At 44.7% G+C, this 21200-nt stretch overlaps 1 protein-coding gene across 1 annotated transcript in view; it reads left to right on the forward strand.

Annotated features, from left to right (window-relative positions):
- Nucleotides 1-10573: 10573 nt before the first annotated feature.
- The window catches only part of exog (exo/endonuclease G), a 42074-nt gene continuing 31447 nt past the window's right edge, over nt 10574-21200 (forward strand). Inside the window, exons 1-3 of the mRNA XM_078536789.1 lie at nt 10574-10787; nt 11644-11793; nt 16311-16450. Coding sequence (XP_078392915.1) covers nt 10628-10787; nt 11644-11793; nt 16311-16450 — 450 coding nt within the window. The 5' untranslated portion in view covers nt 10574-10627. The remainder of the gene's footprint in view (nt 10788-11643; nt 11794-16310; nt 16451-21200) is intronic.

Genomic DNA, 21200 nt, shown 5'->3' on the forward strand with positions numbered 1-21200 from the left:
CTCTTAAACTCACTACCTGGAGAACCTATCAGTATTTCGAGCAAGTGTCAACAGAAAAAAATAATTAAAAATAATGTTCAGCCAGTGTTCTGGGACAAAGCCCACACTGGCCTAGAGGGTTCTGTGAAGTAAGAACTCTACTGTTACAAATAGTATTAGCTGTTCCAAATGGGCAGGACTGATGCCAATAACCTTTTTTTTTGGCCTTGGGGTTGCCTTGCAAAGCAGACTTTAAATGCTGTGACATAAATCTCTTTGGTATTTCTGACTTATTCACGTAGCTGGTGAATCTCTTTGTGCTATGCCGAGATTTCACACAATGCCATTGTCGAAATTCTCAAGGAACAGGAACACCGTGGAGCTTTTATTTTTTATTTTGCCTTTTTAAGTTTGTTTTTGATTTACGATATTTAAGTCTGTTTTTAGTAATTATTTATTTACCAGAGCAATGGTAAGATGACAATGAACTTGGATTTTCTTTTCAACGACAAAAAAAAAGACAAAAAGAGAGAGTATATCGAAAGGAAAATGACTCGGGATGAAGGAATTAAGAAATAATGTCTTGCAATCTGAACCATTTAAAAGGAGGAATTTATTGCAACGCTCTGAGAACCGATGCTGGAAAAGATTTTGAAAGGTTTCTTGATCTTTGGGCCAAACTTAAAAGTACTGTTCTTTTTACCAGGATGAGAGCTGTAAAAATGTGTAGGTTATAACTGACTATTGTAGTTGAAATTGTAGGACAGTGATAGCTTGTACTACTGATTTAACAGAAATTATACTTTAAAAAAAAAAGAAAAACTGTACAAAAAAAGTATACGGAGAGTTAGGCTCTTTGATGTAACCCCTTTGAATTGGAAAGAAGAGTATGCTGATTTTTTTTTAAACTATTAAACACCCTGAAACAGTCCATCCATTGTATTGCAGTTCTGAAAGGACTACATTTCAGGCAGAACACTTAACAATCATTGTAACATACTTCATACAATTTGCAGTGATCTTTGTTCTTTTTACTGTGGTAATTTTAGAAATGAGTATCAAACTTTTGACTAGATGCTATGTTGGGGTGTTGCTGTTCTGGGCTCTGGACCGGGTGCCAGAATAAACCAATATGAATGTAGTATTACCCACCGTGTAAAGCAGCAACACCACAATAGTAGGAAAAACTAGAAAGGATTATTTCAACTTTATCTTTTTGTATATGAAAATAAACATTAAAAAAAAAACGGATAAATCGTGGCCTCCTCGGGGGTTTTTTCCCACTGGATAAGGAAATGTGTGTTGTTGATTGATGCTTAAAAAATGGCCGGGTGGGTTCTGGGCAACATTCACACCACATTAGTGGTAACATTACTGGATTTAGTAATCCACAGGCCCTGAGTAATGCTCCGGAGATGCCTATGAATCAGGAGTAGGCTATTCGGCCCCTTGCACCTGCTCCTCCATCCAACAAGATCATGGCTAACCCGATTGTGACCTCCACTCCACCTTCCGCCTACCTTCTATCCTTTGACTCCCTTGTTAGTCAAGAATCTATCTACCTCTGCCTTAAAAATATTCATGGACCCTGCCTCCACTGCTCTCTGGAGACGAGTTTTCCAAGGATTCACGACACTCCAAGAGAAAAGTTATTCTCATCTCTGTCTTAAATGGAAGACCCCTTATTTTTAAACTGTGTCCCCTAGTTCTAGTCTCTCCCACAAGGGGAAACATCCTTTCAGCATCTACCCTGTCAAGTCCCCTCAGGATGTTATGTTTCAATAAGATCACATCTCAATCTTCTAAACCAATGATTACAGGCCCAGCCTGTATAACCACCACCTCCCCTCCCCCCACCATCCCACTATCAGTCACGTTAACCTTCTCTGAACAGCTTCTAATGTATTTATAACCTTTCTTAAATAAGGAGACCAGAACTGTACACAGTGCCCCAGATGTGGTCTCACCAGCATCCTGCATAACGGTAGCAAAACATTCCTACTCTTATATTCCATTCCCCGTGCAATAAATGACAACATTCCAATTGTCTTCCTAATCACTTGCTGCACCTGCATGCTAACTTTGTGATTCATGCACCAGGACAGCCAGATCCCTCTGCCTCAGAGTTCTGCAATCTCTCTCTATTTAAACAATATGTTGCTTTTCTATTCTCCCGGCTCAAGTGGACAAGTTCACATTTTCCCACATTATACCTCATCTGCCAAATTTTTGCTCACTCATTTAACCTATCTATGTCCCTTTGCAGACTCGTTATGTCCTCTTCACAACTTATTTCCCTACCTATCTTTGGGTCATCAGCAAATTTAGCAACCATACATTTGGTCCCTTCTTCCAAGACATTAATATAGATTGTAAATAATTGATGTCACAGCACTGATCGCTGCGGCACTCCACTCATCACGTTCTGCCTACTGAAACAAGACCCTGTATCCTTAATCTCTGTTTCCCGTTAGCTAACCAATCCACCATCCATGCTAATATGTTAGCCCCTACATAATGAGCTCTTATTTTTTGTAGTAACCTTTGATGTGGCATCTTGTCAAATGCCTTCTGGGAATCTAAGTACAGCACGTCCACAGGTTCCCCTTTATCCGTGTTGCTTTTTACTTTCTCAAAGAGCTCCAATAAATTAGTCAAACACGATTTCCCTTTCACAAAACCATGTTGACTCTGCCTGATTGCAATGAGATTTTCTAAGTGCTCCACTGTAACCTCCTTAGTAATAGATTCCAGCAATTTCCCTAAAACAGATGTTAAGCTAACTGGCCTGTAGTTCCCTGCTTTTTGTCTCCTTCCTTCCTTGAATAGAGGAGTCACATTCATTACTTTCCAATTAGATGGCATCTTTCCAGAATCTAGGGCATTTTGGAAAATTAAAACCATTGCATCTACTATCTCAGCAGCCACTTCCTTTAAGATCCTAGGATGATGTCCATCAGGACTTGGGACTTGTCAGCTTTTAGTTCTAATAATTTTCTCGGTACCCTTTCCCTGGTGATTGTAATTCTTTTAAGTTCCTCCCTCCCTTTCACTCCTGGTTCACAATTATTATTGGGATGTTATTTGTATCCTGTACAGTGAAGGCAGATGCAAAATATCTGTTCAATTCATCCACCCATTTTCTTATTTTCCATTATTAATTTCCCATTCTCACTCTCCAGCGTACCAACTCTCACTTTACTTTTTTCCTTTTTAACTACCTGTAGAAACTCTTACTATCTGTTTTTATATTTATAGCTAGCTTTCTCGTACTCTAATGTATGCTTCCTTATTAATCTTTGTCATTCTTTGCCATTCTTTATATTCTGTCCAATCTTCTGACCTCATCTTTGTGGAATTGTATGCTTTTTCTTTGAATCTGATACTATCTTTAACTTATTTTGTTAGCCACAGATGGTGTGGCCTTCCCTTAAAGTTTTCCTTCCTCACTGGAATGTATTTTTTCTGAGTATTCTGAATTATCTCCATAAATGTCAGCCATTGCATCTCTACTGACCTATCACTTAATCTACATCACTTTAGCCAGCTCTACCTTCATGGCCTCCTAATTGCCCTTATTTAAGTTTAAAACACTAGTCTTAGGACCACTCCTCTCTCCCTCAAACTAAATGTGAAATTTATTATGATCACTGGTATGTAGGGGCGCCTTTACTATGAAGTCATTAATTACTCCTGTCTCATTGCACATTACCAGATTTAGTATAGCCTGCTCTCTGGTGCTAAAACATGCTGCTCTAAGAAACTGTCTTAAAAACACTATGAACTCATCATCCAGGCTACCTTTGCCAATCTGATTTGTCCAATCTATATGTAGATTAAAATCACTCATGATTGTCGCCATACCTTTCTCTCAAGCCCCCATCATTTCTTCCTGTATAGTCAGTCCTACAGTGCAGTTACTGATAGGGAGCCTACAAACCATTCCCACAAATGACTTACCTTTATTATTTCTCATCTCTACCAAAACTGATTCTACATCTTGATTTCCAGAACTAAGGTCATCTCTCTCAATTATACCAATGTCAGGCTTAATTAACAGAGCTACCCCTCCACCTTTTCCTAGATTCCTGTACTTCCTAAATGTCATGTACCCTTGAATATTCAGGTCCCAGTCTTTGTCATTCTGCAAGCATGTCTCTGTAATGGCTATCATATCAAACACATTTATTTCTATTTGTGCTGTCAATTCATCTGTTCTGTTATGAATGCTACATGCATCCTGATACAGAAGTTTGTACATTCTTGTCCTGCCATGCTGAGATCATCATTTCCTTTATTCCTACCTTGCTCTTTTGCCTCGTCTTCTCTTTTAATTTATCACATCTTTCCAAACTTTATTCCTTGCCCCCACTATTTAGTTTAAAGTCCTTGCTACCCGTTATAAAACTCGCCAGAACACTTGTCCCAGCATAGTTCAGGTGAAGACTGTTTCAACGGTACACCTCCCACTTTCCCCAGTACTGGTGCCAGTGCCCCATGAATTGAAACCCATTTTGCCCACGCGAATGAGTCATGCATTTAACACTCTCATCCGATTTACCCTACACCAATTTGCTCGTGGCTCAGGTAGTAATCCAGAGATTTTTACCTTTTCGAGATTCTGCTTTTTAATTTAACCCCCAGCTGCTCAAACTCCTGAAGCAGAATCTCTTTCCAAGTTCTACTCATGCTATGGACCACAACCACTAGATCCACCCCCCTCACACTGCAAGTTCCTCTCCAGCCCAGAGCAGATGTCCTGAACCCTGACACTGGGCAGGCAACACAGCCACCTGGACTCCTGCTCTTGGCTGCAGAGAACTGTGCCCATACCCCTGACTATATTATCCCAAACTACCATTACATTCCTATTAACTCCCCCCGCTTGAATGGTTTCCTGTACCATGGTCAGTTCGCTCATTGACCCTGCAGCTACCGCTTTCTTCCATACAGGCTACAAAAACCTCAAACCTTTTGGACAATTGCAAAGGCTGAGGCTCCTCCACTTCTACCTTGTGGGTCCCCATACCTGCTTCATTCATAGTCACATCCTCCTGTCCCTGACCATGGACCAAATCTGAACACCCTATCCTAAGGGGTGCGACTGCCTCCTGGTACAAAATGTCCAGATAACTTTCCCCCTCCCTCACACATCACAATGTCTGCAGCTCAGCCTCCAGCTCAATGTCTCCTCAAGCTGCAGATACTTACTGTAGATGCGTTTGCCCAGATCACCCTGACATCCAGGAAGTCCCACATTCTGCAGTTGCAACACATCACCTGGCCTGCCATCTTTAATTAAGAATAAATGAACATAGAAAAATTTATAAATGCTGCTAATTCCAATAGCCTTTACTACTGCTAGTAAAGCTTACTACAATTAATAAAACCTTATAATTACTAATAAATTTCATGGGCTCTGAAGATAAATGAGTGAAGTACTCACCAACCAATCATTTATCTGTTTTTCCTGTGATGTTATGCTTTGATTTCTATCAGAACTTGGCTGCCCTGATCTGGAGCCACAGACTGGACTGGGTTGGATAGCTCTTCTAGGTGGTGGTTACTGCCCCTGGACACTCTTTTCATCCAGGTGCTGTTGACTGCCTTCTGGCCCTCCTTGATATGAATTTAAATGCCATCACGGCAGCAGGGGGAATTTAAATTCAATTGGAAATAAAGTGCCAATCTCAGTAACAATAACCATCAGATTGTCATAGACGCCTGCCTGGTTCACTATTATACTTTACAGAAGGCAATCTGCCATCCTTACCTGATTTGGCCTCCATGTGACTCCAGACCTACAGCAATGTGATTTAACTCTACAAAACAAAACGTCAAATGAGAATATATTTGGACTCAACACCAGGCATCAGTACAAGCACCAGAAACAACACTGGCACACCATGTCCAGTCAACCCTGTGAAGTTGTCCTCACTAACAAGACCCTCCGCTGGGGTCTTGAGTCAAAATTGGGAGAGCTGTCTCACAGACTAGATAATCAACAACAGCCTGACATAGTCACACTCACTGAATCATACCTTACAGTTAATGTCCTAGACATCATCATCACCATCCCTGTGTGTGTCTTATCCAACAACCAAGGGGTCAGATCTAAGCTCTACAGTCCTGCCACATCCAGTCGGGAATGGTGGTGGACAATTAAATAACTCACTGGAGGAGGAGGCTCCACAAATCTCCCCATCCTCAATCAGTGCAAAAGACAATGCTGAAATATTTGCAACAATCTTCAGCCAGAAGTGCCAAGTGGATGATCCATCTTGGCCTCCTCCGGAGGTACCCAGCATCACAGATGTCAGTCTTCAGCCAATTCGATTCACTCCACGTGATACCAAGAAATAGCTGAAGGCACTGGATAGTGCAAAGGCTATGGGTCCTGACAATATTCCAGCAATAGTACTGAAGACTTGTGCTCCAGAACTCGCTGCGCCCCTAGCCAAGCTGTTCCAGTGCAGCTACAACACTGGTATCTACCCGGCAATGTGGAAAATTGTCCAGGTATGTCCTGTACACAAGAAGTAGGACAAATCCAACCCAACCAATTGCCGCCCCATCAGTCTAAACTTGATCATCAGTAAAGTGAAGGAAGGGTCATTGACAGTGTTGCCAAGTGGCACTTACACAGAAATAACCTGCTCACTGATGCTCAGTTTGTGTTCCGCCAGGATCACTCAGCTCCTGACCTTATTACAGCCTTGGTCCAGGGACAAAGAGCTGAACTCCAAAGGGTGAGGTGAGAGTGACTGCCCTTGACATCAAGGTAGAATTTGGCCAAGTATGGCATCAAGGAGCCCTGGCAAAACTGGAATCAAAGGGAATCGGGGAAAACTCTCCACTGGTTGGAGTCATACTTAGCACGAAGGAATGTGGTTGTGATTGTTGGAGGTCAATCATCTCAGCTCCAGGATATTACTGCAGGAGTTTTTCAGGGTAGTGTCCTAGGCCCAACCATCTTCAGCTGCTTCATTAATGACCTTCCTTCCATCATAAGGTCAGAAGTGGGGATGTTCACTGATGATTGCACAATGTTCAGCACCATTCGCAACTCCTCAGATACTGAAGCAGTCCATGTCCAAATGCAGCAAGACCTGGGCAATATCCAGGCTTGGGCTGACAGGTGGCAAGTAACATTCACGCCACACAAGTGCCAGGCAATGGCCACCTCCAACAAGAGAGAATCTAACCATCGCCCCTTGACATTTAATGGCATTACCATCACTGAATCCCACACTATCAACATCCTGGGGGTTACCATTGACCAGAAACTGAACTGGACTAGCCATATGAATACTGTGGCTACAACAGCAGGTCAGAGGCTGGGAATTCAGCGGCAAGTAACTCACCTCCTGACTCCCCAAAGCCTGTTCACCATCAATAAGGCACAAGTCTGTTACCATGTTCTGCTACTGATAGCTAATTGGTGAAGAAAGAAACCAGAGTCAGCCTTTGCTTGGAATAGATTTATTCACAGAGTGAAACTTTACAGGTATATATCTCTTGATTCCGCTCTACTCCTGTGTCAATAAGTGTCTCTTTACATGTGTTCAATGAACCATCCAATGAATGTCCTCCACCTTATTGTGCTTAGCCTCAATTGATAGAATTAACGCACACATCCTATGTCCCATTCACCCATCACTCCTGTGTTGACCCTTTTAATCACATTTTGATTTAACGTTTGCAAGTTTCCTTTAAAGTTTTGGTTTGCTTTTTGCAGTACCCCTTTAAGGGGCCACCTTTTAATTTGTCCCTTAATTTGTTAATTTAGTCTATTGGGTTTCCAATAAAAAGATTCATCACCCCGTGCTCCCTGATCTACATTGGCTTCAGATCCTGCAAGGCCTCAATTTGAAAATTCTCAGCTTTGTTCTCAAATCACTCCATGGCGTCAGCCCTCCCTCCATGGGTAATGCAATCTCCTCTAAATCAACAGCCCTCAGAAGGTTATCTGCTCCAGTCCTCCAATTCTGACCTCTTGAGCATCCCTGAACAGCATTGGCAGGCATCTTTTCAGCTACCTGTGCCCTAAGCTTTAGAATTCAGACCCTAGACCGCTACATTTCTCTCGCTCTCGCTCCTCCTTTAAAAAAAACATCTGAAAACTTATCTCTTTGACCAAGTTTTTGGTCAACTTTCCTAATCTCTCCTCTTGCATGGAATTATAAAGCAGAGAAGTTATATAAAACCTGTATGGAACCTTGTTTAGAATCACACACGATGTCACTGTGGACACTTCTGATCTCCATATTATAAAAAGTAAATGGAGAAACTGTGGAAGGTGCAAAACAGATTCACTAGAATGACACCAGAACTGAGAGGTTATACTTATCAGGAATCATCAAACAGGCTGGGGCTCATTCCTCTCGAAACGAGAAGCTTGAGAGGTGACCTGATTGATGTTTATAAGCTTATGAAAGAGTTTGATAGGAAAGAGATGGAGATGATGTTTCCACTTGCAGCTGAGACCAGCACTAGAGATCATAAATAAAAGGCAATAAATCCAATAGGGAAGAAGCTGTTTCACCCAGAGAATATTTAACTTGCTAACATGTAGCTTGCTATGTGGAGTGGTTGATGCATTAAGGGGAAGGGAGATGAACATGGGGGAGGAAGGAATAGAAGGGTTTTTTATATTCATTCACAGGATGTGGTCTTCGCTGGATGGGCCTCTCTTGACTTGTGCCTTGTAGGTGGTGGTCAGACTTTGGGGAGGCAGGAGGTGAGTTACTTGTTGCACGATTCCTAGCCTCTGACATGCTCTTGTAACCACAGTATTTATATGGCTAGTCCAGTTCAGTTTCTGGTCAATGGTAACCCCCAGGATGTTGATAGTGGGGGATTCAGTGACGGTAATGCCATTGAACATCAAGGGGCAATGGTTGGACTCCCTCTTTTTGGAGATGGTCATTGCCTGACACTTGCGTGGCGCGAATGTTACTTGCCACTTGTCAGCCTGGATATTGTCCAGGTCTTGCTGCATTTGGACGTGGACTGCTTCAGTATCTGAGGAGTCACGAATAGTGCTGAACATTGTGCAATCATCCATGTTAATGGGGCTAATTGAAGGGGGGTAAGAAGAGGCTCATGTGGAGCATAAATACCTGCATGAAACAGTTGGCATGAATGGTCTGTTAGATTATGGCCATGTTAACTTTATTTTGAATTTCAAATCCATCTACAACTTTTAGCCTGGTTCAGTGAGTTGTAGTGCTAGACAAATGCAATTTGTTATTGTTGTTTGAGGGGTTATGGAAATAGGTGCAGGTTGAGGCCATAAGGGATTAAAATACCAGATATGCACAAATCTGAAACAAGTTCAAAGTGAAAGCTTCACACTTAGGTTAACCTATTTAGTGCCAGTCCAGTTAAAACAGGAGCCAGTTCTGGTTATGATGGAAGGGTGATACATAGAGTCATAGTCATAGAGTTACACAACACAGAAACAGGCTCTTCAGCCCATCGTGTCCATGCCGGCCATCAAGCACCTATTTATTCTAATCCCATTTGCCAGCACTTGGCCCAAAACCCTGATTGCTGGCGTTTCAAATGTTCTAAATACTCAACTAAATACTTCTTAAATGTTGTGAGGGTTCCTGCCTCTACCACCCCTTCAGACAGTGTGCTCCAGATTCCAACCACCCTCTGGGTGAAAAATCTTTCCTCAAATCCCTTCTAAACCTCCTGCCCCTTACCTTAAATCTATGCCCCCTGGTTAGTGATACCTCCGCTAAGGGGAAAAGTTTCTTCCTATCTATGCCCCTCATAATTTTTATACCTCTATCAGGTCCCGCTTCAGCCTTCTCTGCTCTAAGGAAAACAACGCTAGCCTATCCCGTCTCTCTTCATAGCTGAAACGCTCCAGCCCAGGCAACATCCTGGTGAATCTCCTCTGCACTCTCCAGTGCAATCACATCACATGCATTAAATAATCTGATTTCCAAACTTAAAAGCACTGCAGATTGCTCCTTGCAAAATACCACAAGAACCAGCAATTGTTTTTTTCATGGGATGTGGGCTTCGCTGGCTGGGCTAGCATGTATTGCCCATCCCTAGTTGCCCTTGAGAAGGTGGTGGTGAGCTGCCTTCTTGAACCGCTGCAGTCCATGTGGTGTAGGTACACCCACAGTGCTGTTAGGGAGGGAGTTCCAGGATTTTGACCCAGTGACAGTGAAGGAACGGCGATATATTTCCAAGTCAGGATGGTGAGTGACTTGGAGGGGAGCTTCCAGGTGGTGGTGTTCCCATCTATCTGCTGCCCCTGTCCTTCTAGGTGGTAGAAGTTACAGGTTTAGAAGGTGCAGTCGCTTGGTGAGTTACCAAAAATGCGAAATAAAATTCTCAGCATCTGTTGGGAGGCAACAGGTGAGTTCACTGGACAGATTGTCCCCTCATTGAGATGCATGGAACCAGCCCCATGCGGTCCGCCGAGCGCCAGGTGGCGCTGCGCCAGGAGGAGGCGGCGGCTGGATGTCATGGCCGGGAGATGCGGTCCGCCGAGCGCCAGGTGGTGCCAGACGGGGAGGAAGCGGCGGCTCTGGATGTCCTGGCCGGGTGAAGCGGTCCTCCGAGCGCCAGGTGGCGCTGCGCCAGGAGGAGCGGTTGGCTGCTTTCCGGGATACGGGCGGCAATGGCGTCGCGGGGTGGCGGCCTGTGGATTCTCCGGGAGCTGAGGCGGCCGGCTGGCGGCTTCGGCCGCGGCTTCCTGGCCGGCTCGCTACTCGGCTCCACCTGCTGTGCCCTGGCCTTGCACTGGTACCGGCAGCAGGAGCAGGAGGATCGGCGGGAAGGTGAGGGCCGGGCCTGGGCCCTGGGCCTCTGTCTGTCCCCCTCCCAACTCCCAGTCTGAGGCTGTGAAGGGTGCTATACAAATGCAAATTATTTCTCTCTATAATGTTAGCAAATCTAATGGATGCAGCTTCACTGGGAAGTGAGGTGACAGAGCCGCCATTACAGACCCCACCCCCCCAGATTGAGAGCCATGTCCATTGATGGTGATGTGGGATGGATGGACCTGATTCCCACACCCTACCCCCTTCTCACCGCCTGACAGAGTGTCACCCAGAAGAAATAAGGGTGGCTGCTCCTCCGTGGGAGCGCCGCCCCGGGTCACCACCTTGGCTTGTAAATTTATCGCTGCCAACTTCATTGCCGCTGGGTCAAAAAAAAAACACGTCAAACTCCATCCCTGGCAGCGCTGCAGCCGTACGTACACCACGTGGAGATGGCTCGCCGGGGGGGGCGATTGGGGATGGGCACTAAATACTGGCCCTGCCAACAACGCCCACATCCCATATGTTTGGTTTAGCACGTGGCTGAGCTTTTCTGCAGCCAATGTGGAACAAGTCCTGACAGTGGGCTCATACCACATAACACATGTAGGCAACTTCGCAATCAGATTATACTGCACTCAGTGCTGATACATAAATTAAAACTTCTGCCGCATCAGTGCAAACAGTTTAGTATCAATACCATATTATTGATACAGTCTTGTTTGTATTTAGTGGGTAAGTTAGGGTGTCTGAGCAGTGCTAAAGTTGCTGTCCTTGTTTTCACTGATGAACCTATTGTTTAAAAAATGTTAGTGTCAATGTCTGCCTTGTTTCTTCGACCAATGCTCACAATTGATCGTACTTCTCTTCATAGAGCTTCCAAAGAACAGCCAGCTGGAAAAGTATGGCTTGCCTATGATTGGCACAGAGGTTCGCTATTGCACCAATCACGTATCATCATATGATCAGGCTAAGAGGACTCCCAGATGGGTTCTTGAGCATATTACAAAGGAAAAAGTGCAAGGTACAGACTGTAAAATCGAACCTCTTCACGTTCTTTGCCTTGTGCTTGTATTGCTTACTGTTGTAAGCCAGGAACTTAGTGTTCCCTAACAGTCTGCACTGTACATCCCTTTCTCTCCCTATCTCCTTACAAAGACTCTGTTCCACACACTATTTGACAAAGAATGCAAATTAAAAGATGAGGTTCCAAACTCAAGTGGAATGAGGCTCATGTGGAGCATAAAATGAGTTCTGCCCCCAACCTTGCGTCTGACAGGAAGGACAGAGTTCCGATCTTTACTGTGTCCAGCTTTTAAGAAGGGATGTACTTATATTGGAGGCAGTCCAGAGAAGGTTCACTAGTTTGATTCCAGTGATGAAGGTGGTGCCTTATGAGGAAAGGTTGAGCAGGCTAGGTCTTTGCTCATTGGCGTTTGGAAGAATGAGAGTTGAAACATATAAGATTCTGAGGGGGCTTGACAGGGTGGATGCTGAGAAGGTATTTCCTCTTGTGGGGGAATCTAGAACGAGTTTAAAAATAAGTGGTCCCCCATTTAAGGCAGAGATGAGGAGGAATTTCTTCTGTCAGAGGATTGTGAACCTTTTGAATCCTCTTCCCCCAGTGATCATTGGCGGCTGGGCCATTGAATATATTCAAGGCTGGGTTGGACAGATTTTTGAGCTATAGGGGAGTTCAGGGTTATGGGGAAGAGGCCAAGATCTGATGATCTTGAATGGCGGAGCAGGCTCGAGGGGCCGAATGGTCTACTCCTGCTCCTTGTGATATAATCCCACAGTATTCTTGGAGCAAGCTCCCGAATATCACGGAGCCATCGGAGGGAGAGCGAGTTTGAAATGTGAGTCATGCCACAAGCGTAGAATTTTTACAGCACTGAAGCAGGCTGTTCAACCCAGCTGGTCCAGGCCAGTGTTTTTGCTCCACATACACCTCCTCCCACTCTTCATCTCACGCCTTGAGAGCATAGCCTTCTATTTTTTTTCTCCCTCGTGTTATCTATTCTCCCCTTTAACACATCTATGCTTTTCACCTCATTTACTCCAGGTGGCGGGAAGTTCCATATTCTCTCTCTTGTTTGGAAAGTGTTTCCTGAATCCTCTAAGGGATTCAGTAGCGATTGCCTTGTGTGTTAGCCGTGGCTCAGTTGGTAGCACGCTTGCTTCTAACTCAGAAGATTCTGGGTTCAAGTCCCGCTCCTGGACTTGAGCGCAAAAATCAAGGCTGATATCCAATGCACTGCTGTGGGAGGAGCACACTGTCTTTTGGGCGAGGTGTTAAGCTGAAGCCCCGTCTGCCATCTCAGGTGGATGGAAAAGATCCTCAGGGTACGATTTCGAAGGAGAGCAGGGGAGTGATCCCCAGTGTCCTGGCCAATATTTATCCCTCAGTCAACATGACAGAAAACATTATCTGGTCGTTCTCACATTGCTGTTTGGGGGATCTTGCTGTGCGTTTGCTGCGTTACAACAATGACTACACTCTAAAAGCACTTTGAGATGTCAGGTGGTTGTGAAAGCTGCTCAATAAATTCAAGTTGTTCTTTATCCTTTCCTTATGGTCTCTATTTCTTGTCTTGCCTGTGAGTGGAAACATTGTCTCTGTGTCTGCACTATCAAACTCATCATTTTAAAGCCCTCGATAAGGCCTCCTCTTTTCTAGAGGAAGGATCCCCAGGCTGTTAAAGCCTTCCTGTTAGGTATAACTTATTTGTTCTGGTTCGTTCTAGTAAATCCTTTTTGCACCTTTTCCAGTGTCCCTTTGTCCTTTTTATAACCTGGAGATGAGAAATGTTCACAATACTTCAAGTGCGGTCTAATCAAAGTTCAGTGGAAGTTTAATGTAACTTCTTTGCTTTTCAATTCCATTCTGCTAGAAATGAACTCCAGTCCTTTGTTTACTTTTTGCGTGGTGTATCAACCTGGGTTGGTACTTCTCATGATGTGAGGATCTGTACCTAAGATCCCTCTGTCCTCAACCCCTTTTTAGGCTATTTTGCAAAGTCGTGTCTTCCATTTTCTTTCTACCAAAATGTGCCACCTCTCACTAATTGGAGCTCATCAGCTAATGATGTGGCCATTCTGCAAGCTTATTAATGTTTCCATGTATTTTGTCACAGTCCTCATCTGGATTAGCTTCATCCCCCCAATTTGGTGTGGCTCTCAAATTTTGAAATTGGACTTTCTTTCAGGAGAGATGGGTGGGGGAAGTCAGGAGCTGGAAGGCCGTAAGCTGACACACCACATCCGCATTCATGGATTGAAGCTAGTGGGCTTGAGTTGTGGCTTGAACCTATCCAAAAACTCAGCATTGAGTAGTCAGTGTCATTGGGTGTAAGCCACAGGGACAGCTGGTGAGGGAAATCAAAACGTCTCTTCGATCCACTTTGTATTGGGTGCTTCCTCAACTTTTGGTGGCACACAGCATTTTAGTTTGTATTTGGTCCGTGCTGTGGGAGAGGTAGGTGCACAGAATTGGAGTGTTCCATCCCTCACCTTCACGGGCAGAAATATTTACTCTCCCCCTTTGATTACCCGAAGTTGGCCAGTGTTGCAGTGAATGGTGATTCAGCAATGGTTGTGACAATGCACCGCACACGCTCTTATCTGGACAGTGACTGCATTTCAAACCTAACCTGGGTGTGAAGCACTTTGGGCCATTCTGAGAGGTGCAGTGAGGTGCTTGATGCAGCTGTGCTGACTTCAATGCCAGCGAATGGAGCAGGGAGAAACCATCACCCTACATCCTGTTATGATAAAAGGTTATGCACCTGCACTTTTCATCTGATATTAATCCAGCTTAAAGTCAACAAAATACATTGAAAACCTATTGAATGAGACTGAGCTATATTTACCCAATCTCCGGTTTAGGATTTGCACACGGGGTTTACAGTTCCAGCCTGGGCAGTCAATGATACCACCATGTAGTTATAAGGGCTAAGTACCTAAGGGCCCATATGGGTCTGAGGTAACAGGGTACGTGGACATTTTAACACAGCAGTAGGTCAGTTGTCAGGCTGAATGAGGTCCCTCTCACAGGATGATTTTATAATCCCATTTTCCTGCTTTTCTGTTCCTCCTTCAGTTACTTTGCTTTCCTCACCCAATGGACACAATCTGCCTTTACATATGGCGCAAGTTCCCAGGAGTAACTTCCAGAATAACATTCTCTAAAAGTCCCAAAAAAAACCCCACTCAAAATGTCAAATAGCAAGGTTTGAGAAAGCGAATGGACACTTGATCATCAAGTGTTCACAGTGCGGGTACTGACGCTGTATTATTTCATACATTGTCTCTATATACGTAATGTAAACTCACAGTTTACAGCTCAGGAAATGTGGTGCAAAGAGTTAGGAATTTCAGATTTAAACCACCCTCACATGCATTTAACCCTGGCTGATTCAAAACCATGAGGGGTCTGGACAGGGTAGATAGGGAGAAACTGTTCCCACTGGCGGAAGGATTGAGGACCAGCGGGCACAGGTTTAAGGTAATTGGGCTAAAGAAGCAAAAGCGGTACGAGAGAAAAAAGCGTGAGTGGTTAGGGTCTGGAATGCACTGCCTGAGAGTGTGGTGGAGGCGGGTTCAATCCAGGCATTCAAGAGGGAATGAGATAATTATTTGAAAAGAAACAACCTGCAGGGTTGCGGGAGAATGGCACTGGGTGAAATGCTCATTCAGAGAGCTGGTGCAGAAACGATGGGCCGAGTGGCCTCCTGCACTGTGACAATCCTGTGACACTGGAGATTGATATTACGATTGGTATTAATGGAAATCTCCTCCTGAATTATTAATCCGTAAATGCCAATATTTCAATGCACCTGACGCGTGGCCTGAGCTGGGAGCAGCTTTGCACGAAATCCATTGCGGAGTGACCATATTCAGGTCGGGCTGAAAGAGCAGAGAGGCCATTTCCTTCCAAGCCTCTACCCTGTCATGCTAAGGGCGCATGGAGTTGCCCTAGGTTAACTCTCTTTCATTGTGGGGCAAGAGTGTCGTTTCCATGTGTCACATGGTACCTCTTTCTCTCCCCCCCACCCCTCTGACCTTCCCCTGGAATTATAGAACAGTACAGCACAGAAGGAGGCAGTTCAGCCTGTCTGGAGAAGAGCAATCCGGTTAGTCCCACTCTCCTGCCCTTTCTGCATATCCCTGCAATATTTTCTTTCTCAAGTATTTATTCAATTCCCATTTGAAGATTGCAGTTGAATGTTTTCGTACCATCCCTATCGGGCACTGTTGTCCAAACCCAAACCACTCGTGCAAAAAAAAAAAAGTTTTTTCCCCTTACCGCCTCTGGTCCTTTCACCAATCGCCTTCATTCAGCCTGTGTCCTCCGATTATTGAAAGCACAGCAGTGATCTTCACCTCGTGTTGGTAGGTTGGAGGCGTGGAGGTGGGCAGAACCTTCAATGGGCAACCGTTTCTTTTTAAAATTTTTTTTTGAACAATAATAGAGAGAAACAGAAAGGCCCAGCGCTGCCAGTACAAAGTGTGTTTACTTTGGAATGTGTTTTGACGCAGGGTCAGCGGATCGGAAGCATTGCAAGTTTAAACCGGATCCCAACATCCCAGCACTGTTCAGTGCGACGAATGAAGACTACCGCAGCAGCGGATGGAGCCGAGGACACATGGCTCCAGCAGGAAACAACAAGTTCTCATTGGTAGACAGCCAAATGGCAATAGTATTGTCTTGATGTGTGTGTGTGTGTCTAAGGTGCCAATGGAATTCATCAAAACCTCACATGTCACTGTAGGGCTCACTCATCCACAGATTGCAGGCAGGAGTTTGAATCCGTTTCCCAGCACCTTTTGCTGGGGAGGTGCTCATACCTGTGCAGCCCATGGTGTCGCCTGGCAGCCCGGCATGAAGGAGAAAAGGAGGGATATTTAGCTCTTTTAAAGCCAGCCTAATAAACTAAATTAACAAAGTGAGGGATAAAATAAACACAGCCCCTAAGCTAGGTTAGCTTAGGTAAAACCAAAGTCAAAGTTTAAAGAAAGCTTAGAAACAGGGATATTTGCCTAAAGACAGCTGAAGCCAAATCTGGAAATGTGGGCTAAGGTGAGCTGTAACAGTGGGTAGCGCTCTTGCCTCTGAATAGGAAGGTCGTGGGTTCAAGTCTCACTCCAGCACTTGAACACATAATCTAGACTGACACTCTAGTGTAGTGCTGGGGGAGTGCTGCACTATCGTAGGTACCGTCTTTTGAATCAGACGCAAATTGAGGCCCTGTCTGCCCTGTCGGGTGAATGTAAGTTTTTCCCTGGCACTATTATGAAGAAGAGTTGGCCAGTGTGTACCCCTCAACTGGCATCACGAAAAAGAAATCACATTGCCCGGCCAATATTACATTGCTGCTTGTGGGAGCTTGCTGTGAGCAAATTGGCTGCTGCGTTTCCGACATTACAACAGTGACTAGACTTCACAAAATACGTAACTAGCTGTGAAGGACTTTGGGACATTGTGGTCAACTTAATTGGCTACTCAAGCTGTTGAACTGATTGTCATCCTTCCATCTGTTAAAGATGAAGGGGATGCAGCTTCAGAATTCGGTGAGGTCAGGTGGGGTCACCTGCTGCACTTCCTTTGATGACTGAATAATCCGGTTCTGGAAAGGCAAAGCCTTCACGCGCTGCACATGGAGTTGTCCCTTGCCATTGTTGTGGGCTGATCTCTGCTGACTCCTTGTTTTGAGGGCTGAACGTCTGCTTTGAAGCTCCTGAAACCACGGGTCATCGTGGTGGCGAATTCCTGCCTGCAGCTGGTGTGGGCATTTGCATCGATTGTTCACTAGAGTTTCCTCACTTGTCCTGATTGATGTTGAGGGTGTTCGTGTCCCTTTTGGCAGCATCTTTGAATCAGAGCTTTGGGTGCCCAGCTGCTCTCTTTGTATGGACTGCCTCCCTGTTTAACATGTCCTTGTGGATGTGGCCAACTTCCATCCTGTGCACTTGCCCAAGCTATCAGCGCCTTCTTTGCTTGATTAGCGCTGGTATACTGGGCATGTTTACCCTCGAAAGGACTACTTCATTGGCTTTGTCCTTCCATGTGCACCCTAACTAGTGGAGATGGAAGTTCTTGAGCCTTTTTCCTTGTTAAGTATAGGTTGCCTAGGCTTCACTGCCATACAGCAACGTGCTGAGAATACAGGCCTTCTAAATAAGCACCTTGGTCCTGTGGATCACTTAGTTGATTTTCCGTGCCTGCTAGACAGCCAAAGTCAGTGGCTGCCTTTCCGATGTGTGCGCGTGGATCTTTGTCAAAGGACAGGCTGGCTGTCACCATAGATCCAAGGTAGCAGAATGTGCTGACTGCTTCCAGTGATGTGTTGTGGAGTCAGATCACAGGACACAACACCCTGTCCATAACTACAGTTTTCTTGACACTGGCGGTGGGAGTGAACCTGACACAGAAATAGGGTAGATGATCCATCAGCCTTTGGGGCTGGTCTTCTGTCTGGGTAACTAGTGCAGCAGCCTCAGCATGCAAAAGGTCACTCTGATCGGTGCATGTTGCACTTTTGTCTTGGCTTATCTTGATAGGTTGAGGAGTTTCCTGTTTGGTCATGTGTGGAGGTACACTCCTTCCATGTCGGTAGGGAATGCATAGCTCACTAGGACAGAGAACATAAGAAATAGGAGCAGGAGTAGACCATGGCTGATCATCTTGTGTTTCGATTTCCACATTCCCATCTAACCCTGATAGCCTTTGATTCCCTTGCCTAACAAGAATCTATCTGCCTCTGCCTTAAAAATATTCAGTGACCCCCGCCTCCACCACCTTCTGAGGCAGAGAGTTCCAAAGTCGCACAACCCTCTGGGAGAAAAAAATTCTCCTCATCTCTGCCCTATAAGGGTGACCCTTAATTTTAAAACAGTGCCCCCCTAGTTCTGGACTCACCCACAAGAGGAAACATCCTTTCGACATCCACCTTGTCAAGGCCGTTCAGGATCTTGTATACTTCAATCAGGTCACCCCTCACTCTTCTAAACTCCAGTGGAAACAAGCCCAGTCTGTCCAACCTTTCCTCATAAGACAGCCCACTCATTCCAGGTATCAATCTATAAACCTCCTCTGAACCGCCTCCAATGCATTTACATCCTTCCTTAAATAAGGAGACCAAAACTGCACACAGTATTCGAGGTGCGGTCTCACTAATGCCCTGTATAACTGAAGCTTAACATCCTTACTTTTATGTTTAATCCTCGTCGTAATAAAGGATAACATTCCATTAGCCAAGATACCAAACAAATAGAGGCTAAGAAGCAGCCCTTTTTCACCCCCATTCTTCACGTAAATGCTATTCCTGCTATTCCTGCGATATGATGCTGCCATGTCAATTATCTGTCAGAAGATGGCGATGTTGAACCGCGAATAACTAATTCTACCGCTCGTACTAACTTTGTCAAAGGCCACTATATCCGGGCGTGTCTGGCAGGTTTCCCTCAGTGAAACGCTGCACCACACAGTGAAGGGAGATGGGCTGAGGAATTCATTGTTGTCCTTTCAGTTGTTTTGTGGTTGTGAGGATTATACTGCCTGTTTAAAATTCTCAAACTTGTTTTCGAATCCCTCCATGGCCTCCCCACCCCTGTATTCTCCTCCAGCCCCACGACTCTCTGAGATGTCTGCGCTCCTCTAATTCTGACCTCAAGCATCCCTGATTGTAAGAGCTCCATCACTGGTGGCCACGCTTTCAGTGCCCAGGCCTTAAGCTCTCGAATACCCACCCTAAACCCCGTCGCCTCTTTCTTTTTATTCTTTCGTGGGATGTGGGCTTTGTGGGCAAGGCCAGGATTTGTTGCCCATCTCTAATTGCCCTTGAACTGAGTGGCTTGCTTGGCCATTTCAGAGGGCAATTAAGAGTCAACCACATAATGCTGCGGGTCTGGAGTCACATGTAGGCCAGACCGGGTAAGGACAGCAGATTTCCTCCCCTCAAGGAATTTAGTGAACCAGATGGGTCTTTACAACAATAGACGATAGTTTCCTGGTCACCATTACTGAGAATTGGTTTCAATTCCTGATTTATGAATTGAATTTAAATGTTACCAGTCGAGTTTAAAACCTGTCCCCTTGACCAAGGTTTTGGAATCTGCTCTAATATTACCTTATTTGGTTTGGTGTCAAATGTTGTTTAACAGCACCCCTGTGAAGTACCTTCAGAGGCTCTATCATGTTAAAGATGCCACCTAAATATAAATGATTAAATTATCTCTTGCTGGAGAAGTATAGAAGAGGTTGGAACCATCTGTCTTTAATGGAATATAAAATCACAGAGAGCATATGGTACAGGTTCACCAAGATCTTTCCAAGAATGGGAAACCAATCTCCCTGAGAACCAGGAGTCAGTAAGCAATGGCAAGCCTTAAATTAAGTTCCTCCATTAAAAGTTAGTGATTGTCTTATACTAAAACTAGCCAGTGCTGTAGAGTCAGTCTTGGCTCAAACATTCAGCTCTTACCACTCTCAAATAAAATTATGCTTCTTAATTAGCAAAGGCCAAAAGCTGACATTACGATGATATGAAGAATAATCAATAACAGTCTTGTATTAATACTCGTCAAGCCGGCCTGATTATGCTTAACCCATACACCTCTCAAACAAATTTGCAAAGGCTTTGTCTTTTACATGTAAGTTTATTAACAGAGATAACAGAAACCTGACTCAAGGAAGGGCAGGACTGGATGTTAAATATTCCTGGGTGCAAGGTGTTCGGAAAAGATAGGAAAGGAAAGGGGGAGAGATGGCTGTTTTGGTTAAGGAGAGCGTTGCAGTGCTGGAGAAAGAGGATGTCCCAGAGGGTTCAAGGACAGAATCAATTTGGCTAGAGCTAAGGAACAAAAAGAGTGCAATTACATTGCTCAGTGTAGTCTATAGGCCGGCAATTAGTGAGAAGGACGTGGGAGAGCAAATCTACAGGGAAATTGGAGAGAGATGCAAGCATTATAGAGTAATAATGGGTGACTTTAATTACCCGAATGTAGACTGGGACAGTGGTAGTCTAGAGGGTGGAGAGGAGCATAAGTTCCTAGATTGCGTTCAGGAAAATTTTCTACAGCAGTATGTGTTCAATCCAACAAGAAAAGATGCACTGTCGGACCTGGTTCTTGGATATGAGGGGGGCCAAGTAGATCAAGTGTAGATGGGGGAACATTTAGGAGACAGTGATCATTGTATTGTATGTTTAGGATGACGATATAAAAGGACAATAGGCAATGGAGGGTAAGAATTAGTATCTGGATGAGAGCTGACTTCAATGGGGCAAGAACAGAGCTGGGCCAGACAGACTGGAACGAAAGATTGGCGGGAAAAACTGTAGCTAAACAATGGGCTATCTTCAAAAAAGAATTGGTTTGGGCACAGTCCAGGTATATTCCATCGAAAGGGAAAGGTAGGGCAAACAAATC

Source organism: Cetorhinus maximus, chromosome 3 (genome assembly GCF_964194155.1).
Source record: "Cetorhinus maximus chromosome 3, sCetMax3.hap1.1, whole genome shotgun sequence".
NCBI classification, from domain to species: Eukaryota; Metazoa; Chordata; class Chondrichthyes; order Lamniformes; family Cetorhinidae; genus Cetorhinus; species Cetorhinus maximus.